Raw genomic sequence first — 8202 nt, 5'->3', positions numbered from 1 at the left:
TTGCTGTAAAAAATGTTCTAAGAAATGGTCTCGTTGAAAAAATAAGACAGAGAAGTTTCAGGGAGACTGAGAGAAAGAAAGGGAGGGAGGAAGAGAGGGAGGGTGGAGGCAGAGAGAGAGGCACCTGAGCCAGGAAAGGGGATGTGTGTAGCCAGAGCAGAGACTGGAGGTGAGGGGTGAGAGAAGAGGCGGGAGAAGGCAGCTGGGCTGGGCTGACAGGGAGGCCCATGCGGCTGTGGCTGGCGTTGGGCATTTTCTAGTGGGGAGCTGTGGGAGCTTGAGAGGGGCAGACATGTGGCTTAGGGCCCCGGTGCTAACTGCTACATGGAGCCTGGACTGAAAGGGCTGTCGGAGGTGGAGGACAGTCGTCTGGTCTCAGCTGCGCTGTGCAGAGGGGACCACAGGGCTCAGGGTGCCTTGGAGGCAGCGTGTGAGCTGGGCCCTGACTGCTGCTCTTTCCTCACTCCTGCCCCTCCCAGAGTTTGTGCGAATGATGTCCCGCTGAGGCCGCGAGGGCCCCTCCAGGACTGCCAAGCCCCCGCAGGCGGGGAGAAGCGGAGCCCAGGCTCACCTCACCCTGCCGGAGACACCGAGCGCCCAGGATGTACTGGCGGATGGGGCCTGCCTGCACCCCTGGGAGGTGCCCACCCCGGACCCCCACCCCTCCGCACTGTGAAAGACTCACAACTCCTGCAACTGGAAAGGGGGGCGCCCGCCCATGAGGACGCCACCGTGCCAAGCCGGCAGAGGCCATGCCAGGCGCCAAGTGCCATGGACCCAGCCGCTGCTGGCTGGGTGGGCCGGGGGCCGCCAGCAGACCCCACACAGCATGTGTGCCCTGGGGCAAAGCATCGCTCTCCTTAGCTCTCTGCCCGCCCCAGCTCGCCTCAGCCCTGTTATCTCAGAACCAATAAAATATTTCCAAAGGAAAGGCGGCAGTGGGGGGGTCTTTGTTTCTCTGGGTGGGTAGATGACACATTTCCTGAGTACCAGCCACACGCCCAGAGCTGGCTGGACACTCCTGCGTTCAGCATGCATTTATTGTGTGCCCATTACAGACCCAGCCGCTTCTACTCTCATCAAAGGAGCCAGAACCCAGTACCTCTACCTGAAGGTAGTTTAACTGGCCACATGGCAGTCCCATGCAAAAGTAGTAAGAAAATGGTCAGTGGCTGAGCCCCAAGCAGGCTACCTGTCATCTGGTGCTTTCTTACTGTTCAGGCAGTCAGCCTTGAAGTAATCACATCCACATATGATTGCAAATTGTGGGACTGCTACTAAGGAAACACACAGGGACCTGCAGTAGCGGCAAGGAGGCCCGGGCTTCTCTGGGGAGGTCAGAACAGGTGCGCTTGAAGACGTGATGACAAGGGTTTTGCCCTGGAGGGAATCCCAGTGTGTGTGAGGGGTCAGATTGGACACAGCTGTTATCCTGTCTGTTGAGGGACAAGCAGGATGGCAGAGTATTAGCGTGTGGGTTTACTTGCTGTGTGACTTTGGGCTGGTCATGTCCCCTCTCTGAACTTTGGCCTCTTCCTGTGCCAAATGGGGACGGTAGTGTTCTGGTGCCTTGCATACCTCCAGGGGCCGCTGTTCCCAAACTGCTGTGGAACTGTGCTTTGTGAAGAGCTCAACTGGGATCCACTGTAATCATTGTGATTAATTTCTGTAAGTGAAGGGGGGAAGGAGGCCAGAGGGCTGAGGTTGTGGGCAGACATTGCCTAGTGTCTTTGGCAGGCTTGGGGCATCACCAGACAGTGGTGTGGGATGGGCTGAGCACTGCAAGTCAGTGGGTCTCAGACTTTAATTTGCATATAAGAATCACCTGGCGCTTGTTTTGTTAAGCGGCAGTCTGGGTCTCATCCCAGTGACTCTGACTTTGTGTTGTGGGAGGGGCTCATGAATTGTCATCGCTAACAAACTCCCAGGGGATGTGGATGCCTGCCAATCCTGGGGCCACGATTTAATGATATGGCTGTAAAACTCAGGTGCGTGGGAGGCAGGTGTGCTGCCAGGCTGGCAGGGCGGGAGGGGCTGCGGACCGGAGGCTGGAACTGGGAGGTGGATGGAGAAGCCCCTGCCCACATGCCACGCAGAGGAAGGATCCTTGTTCTCAGACCTGGCAGAGAATGTGGGAAGGAGTGTGGGCTCTGGCCTGAAGCCTGGGTAATCCCCGTGTCCCTGAGGCCAGGGGCTGGGAACTCCAAATTTGCGCTAGTAATCCAATTCTGAGACTAAGCTCTTGGCTCCATGCCCTGTGAGGCCCGCCTGCACCCTGCTGCTCGTATTAACTCAGCTCTGGCCCCCACCACTGCTTTACTATCCCCTGGAAGGGAGCTTTAAGCGTGTCGTCTCAGAGGAGGGTTTGGCGTCTGAAAGGTCTTCATTTGAACCTGTATTTTTGTCTCCATGTGACCTGTAACTCCAATTCATTTACTCATTCATGCACGCAACTGATATTTATTGAGCACTTACTATTGCCAGGGTTCCTGTCTTCGAGACATCTGGACTCCAGAAGGGGAAACAGGTAAGAGAACAGACTAGTGTAGGTAGGGGAGAAGTGATGCTTCCTAGATTATTTACGAGACTGTTGAAGAGCAGTGAGGCGCCCAATCCAACCTGACAGGGTGGGGTGGGGTGGAAAGGCCAGGCTGGCTAGGACTGAAGGACCCTGGGTTGGAGCCCGAGGATCAGAGGAGGAGGAGGGCTGAGAGAACAGCCTGGAAGTATGGGAGAGTGTGGCTCCTTTGGGAAAGGAGGCATTACCCCGCCTCCCTGGTGTACTGGGTAGAGGGAGGAATAGAGGGGCAGGCAGGGATGGGGCAGAATCCCACGATTCTGGGGTGTGGAGAGGCTCAGTGGGGCCTCTGAGGAGCTGCTTTCTTGTGGGCCCCAGGCCCATGCAGTGGAAACCCTGGTGCTTATAAAGGTTCGCCTTGGGGACAGCTCTGTCCAGAAGGTGGAGCACAATTCAGGGCACTTGAGGAAGGAGGGAAGCTTCCTGGTACCAGTGCGGTCAAGAAAGAAAACCAGGCATTCTATTCCATAACAGAACACCCCGGCCCCCATCTTTTACAGTAGAAGAGTTAAAAAATATATATATGGGCTCAGGAGCTGGCTACATGGGTTTGAATCCCAGCTCTGCCTCTTATCAGCTACTGTCATGGCAGATAACCTATGAGACCCTCTGGGTGTCAGTTTCCTCCTCTGCCAAACAGGGGTGATAAAACATTTGAAGATTAAGCAATTAGTATAATTGAAGCCTGTAGAGCAGCGCCTGTTTCACGTAAGCACTCTAACCGCTTTTGCTGTTGTCATTAGTGCATTGTCATCCGGCATTTCCCTACCCCTCTCTCCCCTGTGTCTTCAGCCTCCATGATTCCCTGTCAAGTAATGGGAAAGGGAAAGCCAGCCGTGACATTCTTTAATGACTGTGGTGGAACCTCTCACAGTGACAAGTGACAAGATAATCACAGACTAAATCTGGGATCTGGCTGGGTGATCAGGGAGTGAACGGCTGCCCCACCACGATCCCGCAAGGTGGCCTGGGTCCTGTCAGCTGTGCCTGGGGCTCAGGTTACTGGGAAATATCCCTATAGCAATGTGGGTAAGAGCCAGGTTATCCCGTCACCCCTTTGGAGGTGCCTGCCGCTTGCTGTCAGGCTGTCGCTGATGCCTGTCTTTCCTGGAGAGATGACTGAGGCATGGACTTCGGTAGCTACATGAATGGGGTTCTCATCCCCGGTCTGTGTTGCACTGGAGTTCGGGGAAGGATGTGGATAAGATGGGTATCTCCAGGCAAGCCCTTTTCCTCTTTGAGCCTTGTTAACTAAGGGCTCCAATGATTACGCCTACTTGGCCGACTTGATAGGTGTTGTGAAGAAGTCATCCACGCATGTCTAAGAGGGCCTAGGCGAGGCCTCACAGGTGCCATTTCCTCTGCCTAGAATGCCTTTCCTTGCACTGACTACTTGGAGCCTTCTCATTCCTCTTAAAAATTTTAAATAGGCCCTCCCTGGTGGCGCAGCCGGTTAAAGCACAGCACTAAGAAGCTAAAGCCACTTCCGCATGAGTTCGATTCCCGCCTGCCCCGGAGGTGACCACATGGCGTGACAGACCTCTCTTGACCCGCCCTCTGTTCCCCTCAGCAGTGTACTTCATTGATCTGCCTGTTCTGCTCCCTACTCTGTCTCTGATGAAGTCTTTCACCACCCCTGAGTCTCTGGCCTGTACTCCAGTTCTGTATGCACAAATAAATAAATCTTTTAAAAATTTTTAAAATAAATTTAATTTATTTATGCATACAAGAACTGGGGCACAGCCCAGAGCTGTGGGGGTGAGAGAATGCATCAGAGACAGAATGGGGAGCAGAACAGGTGAATTTACTGAAATACACTGCTAGGGGAGCAGCAGGCAAGATAGGTGAAGTCTGCTGCAGCATGTGGGTCAGCTCCCTGGCCAGGGATCGAATTTGTGTTGCAGTGCTGGTGATAGCTTCATAGTGCTGAGACTTTACCCCCTGTGGGGTGGCTGTCATTTGCAATGGTTGGCTTCAAGGGTAGTAAGGGTTCCGGTCCCGACCCTGGTGTCCCTCCCTCCTGCTCAGGTCTCCCTCTGCTCCCATGAGCTAAAAGGACAGTAAACAGACAATCCAAGAAGCCAGTACTAACTGTCATGTTTTTTCTTGTTGCTTCCCAGCTTTGCTCACCCTAGGGAAAAGAAAGCGAAAGGCTAAGCAGTTGCTTTATTTATTCTTGTGGTATTGTTGGGGATGTGTTAAGTCTTTCTTATTCTTCCTCTCAGCCCATCTTTACCACTACCCCATTTTACAGAGGACGAAACTGAAGTTCAGAGAGGGGATGTGAGTTGCCAAACATCCACCTAGAACAAAGACCGTCCCCCAGTTTCCTGAGTCTAAAAGGGTGTCCTTACTCTAGTGAAAAGAGTGGGAGACACTATCAAGGAGATAATAAGACTACCTGGTGTAGCTTACAGTGGCTGTGGGCTATTCAATCTATATGACCTTCATCCCCCCCCTCAGCGACTGAAAGTTGCCATCACTTCAAGTACAGGTAAGGAAACTGAGGTTCAGAAAGGAAGTGATTTGTCCAAGGCCACCCAGATGGGAAGGTGCTTACTTCTCCGCCCTTGTCTCAGGAGTCTTAGGCCTGACTGGCTTCTTCCCTGTGACGCACATCCTCACAGAAGAGAAAGCAAGCCCATTCTTCCTCTCTGTGAAGTTCTACTCTAGCTGCCCAGGACCACTGGGCACCTCTTAAGGTGCCCCTGGTCACCCTGCTGGCTGGCTACATGAGGCCCAGGGCCAGGACACTTGGCTTTGGCACTGACCACCCACCTCCATGTGCAAGGGCTGGCAGGGAGAGCTGAGCATAGGCTGGGCTGGCCTTCACCTTCTCACCGTGTTTACCTTTTGAACTTTTATCTTAAGCTTATCTTTAAGGGGGGGATATTCCACAAACTTAAAATAGGCAAGACTTAATTAATAGCAGGCTTTGTTCTCCTGACCCTTATCTGCACAGGAAGACACACCCCACTTCAGTTTTGTGAGTGGAGGAGACACAGCCCCTGGGGATCACAGTTGTTCCATTTTCCACTTTTGAACTCTGGATCCCTCAGGCGCCTCCTTCCCTCCTGGGTGAAGGGTTTTCCCCATGCCTTCCCCTGAGCACTTCAAGGTTTTTCTATTTATCAAATTACCTGCATTATCTGTCATAATTATTGTTTCTTATGTGACAAATTCTGTGCATTAAGCACCTAAGAACTCTAGGCGCTCTCTGTTAAGGGCTTCTAACTCCCTTTCCTGCTGGTCTTCTAATTGTGTCCATTTTACACAGGAGGAAACATGCCCAGACAGGAGAAATGACTGTCCTAAGGCCACACAGTTCTGAGAAGTGGAGCTAGGCTTTGAACCCTGGGGAACAGGGGGGTCCCCAGGGAGAGGGGAGGCTCCAGGTTCCCTGCCCCACCCAAGGGAGGGTGGTGCTGAGCAGGAAGGCGAAGAAGCCAGAGAGGAGCCTGGGGAAGGAAGGAAGCAGGATGGAGGGCGAGGAGCAGCCCTGGAGGAGGCGCCGGGAGCAGAGACGCCTGCAGAAGCTGCGCCCGCTTCTTGGTCCTGGGTGGGCTGAGACAGACGTGGGTGAGAGACCCGTGGGGAGCTTGACAATGGCAGCTTTTGTCTTGGTTTTGATTTTGCTCCTTCTGTCCCAAATGTGCTGGGCCTTTTCTGCACCTTTCCTGTGGGTGCAGAAGACTGTCAGGCTTTCGGGCCCCAGTCACCTTGTTTTGGGTCAACCCTGCTTGGCTGAACATTTACCCAGGATGGGATGGGTAGGACCCGGTGCTTGATTTGAAAACTAAATTCCTTGTCTTTTCTTTGTTACATACTAATTGTATTAAAATTCCTTTCAATTAATGGTCTTATGCACTAGACTGTCTTAATGTGGCAGATGCCAGAACCTGTTTAGAGTGGACAGGTTTGGGGGTGCTGGGGTGCCTCTTACCCTGACCTGTAGTAGATTCAGTGCTTCCAAACACATGACCAATATTTATGTGAGCCCTTCGCTATGGGCTCAAAGTTTCCCTAAAGCTGGCTTTTAGGACAGGTCCCCCACTATTTTTTTTCATTTGAAAAATTTATGTTGTATTTAAAAAAATTTTTTTTATAAGTTTCTTTTTTACATCATTTTGAGCCTTTTTCTGTCTCAGTTGTAAACCCCAGAACCCCCAACCTTTCTACTCTAAATAGGTTCTGACACCTGCCACATTAAGACAAACATAGTCTAATATGTAAGACCATTAATGGAAAGGAATTTTAATACAATTAGTGCGCAACAAAGAAAAGACAAGGAATTTAGTTTCCCATCACCAATTCACCCGTGTGCCATCACCATAGTTCAGTGCACTTCCCCCACCCCATTTTTGAACCCGTACCCAACTCCACCCCGGTAAAATGTCTCTGGTATATAGTTCATTATCATTATTATTTTTCCCCCCTGGCCCTTTATACTCCCGCTATGAGTGAAACCATACAGAATTTTTCTTTCTCTTTCTGGCTTATTTCACTAAGCAAGATTCTTTCCAGCTCCAGCCATGTTGCCGCAAAAGGCAAAACATGCCCTTTTTATTTCCCTTGTTTAAAATCTGTCCTTTTGTTTCTCACAAGCCTCTGAGATCCACGTGATTATTTTCTTCATTGCACAGTTAAGAAATGGAGGATCAGAGAAAAAAAATGTGCAAAATGATGTAAAAATAAACTTTGTAATAAAAAAATTAAAAAAAAAAAAGAATATGTTTAAGCAGGTCTTATTAGAAATTCAGGTGTTTTCCAAAGATCTTTCTAAAGATTTCCTAAAAGAATAACTTCAAGGTTAAGATGTTTACAACAATAGATTTTTCCCTAAAGCAAATGCTAAGAAAGTACCTAATATTAAGACTAAAGAAATTTAATCCCAAGAATAGTGAAGCATAAAATTGAAAGAACAAGAATAGGAACTGATTTGTTAAAATGGCCAAATCACTAAAGGTTAATGTCAAAGAACAAAACTACACATACTAATAAATTCCCATGGTCAACCAGATTAAAAAAAAAAAAAAAAGAAATGGAGGATCAGAGAGGTGAACTCACTCTCCCCAAATCGCAGTGACGAATGATGGAGCTATGATTTGTACTAAACAGGGTCTGAGACGTAGCCTGGCTCAGAGTGGTAATTTAGAAGCCATTTACTGGCTTTTTGGTGTTTTTTTAAAAAAAGATTTATTTTATTTATTTATGCATACAAGAGCTAAGGTGTAGGCCAGAGGTGTGAAGATTCACCAGAGACAGAGTGGGGAGCAGAAAAGGCAGATCCACTGAAATCCCCTGCTGAGGGGACAGGAGAGGCCTGCTGCGCCCTGTGGGTCAGCTCCCTGGCTGGGGATGGAACTTGTGCGGCAGCTGCTGCTGATAGCACATAGGCTTAACCTCTAAGCCACTGGCAGTCCCTGGTTTTTGTTTGATGGGCAAGTCACTTAACCTTTTTGAACTTCAGCTGATCCTCTACAAAATGGGGACACTGGATTTTCCCAGCTTCTTGAATTCATTATTGGGGATGGGAAGCAGTAACTACTGAGTTATTGAGAACTTGCTCCATCAGGGCCTGAGTTACCATGTCTGTTTCCAGTTTGGGATGGTAAATTTAATTT

At 50.1% G+C, this 8202-nt stretch overlaps 2 protein-coding genes across 2 annotated transcripts in view; both read left to right on the top strand.

The window, feature by feature from the left end:
- LOC105854201 (calcium-binding protein 1-like) overlaps positions 1–924 on the top strand; it is a 21954-nt gene extending 21030 nt beyond the window's left edge. The window contains exon 10 of the mRNA XM_012730837.1: positions 504–924. Within this exon, the coding sequence (XP_012586291.1) occupies positions 504–676 (173 nt within the window). The 3' untranslated portion in view covers positions 677–924. The remainder of the gene's footprint in view (positions 1–503) is intronic.
- Positions 1–925, top strand: part of LOC101636700 (calcium-binding protein 1) — a 21259-nt gene extending 20334 nt beyond the window's left edge. The window contains exon 7 of the mRNA XM_012731178.1: positions 480–925. Coding sequence (XP_012586632.1) covers positions 480–505 — 26 coding nt within the window. The 3' untranslated portion in view covers positions 506–925. The remainder of the gene's footprint in view (positions 1–479) is intronic.
- The last annotated feature ends 7277 nt before the right edge of the window (positions 926–8202 follow it).

Source organism: Condylura cristata, unplaced genomic scaffold (assembly GCF_000260355.1).
Source record: "Condylura cristata isolate star-nosed mole 26May11 unplaced genomic scaffold, ConCri1.0 scaffold00029, whole genome shotgun sequence".
NCBI lineage: Eukaryota > Metazoa > Chordata > Mammalia > Eulipotyphla > Talpidae > Condylura > Condylura cristata.
This window is presented reverse-complemented; position numbering and strand designations above follow the sequence as displayed.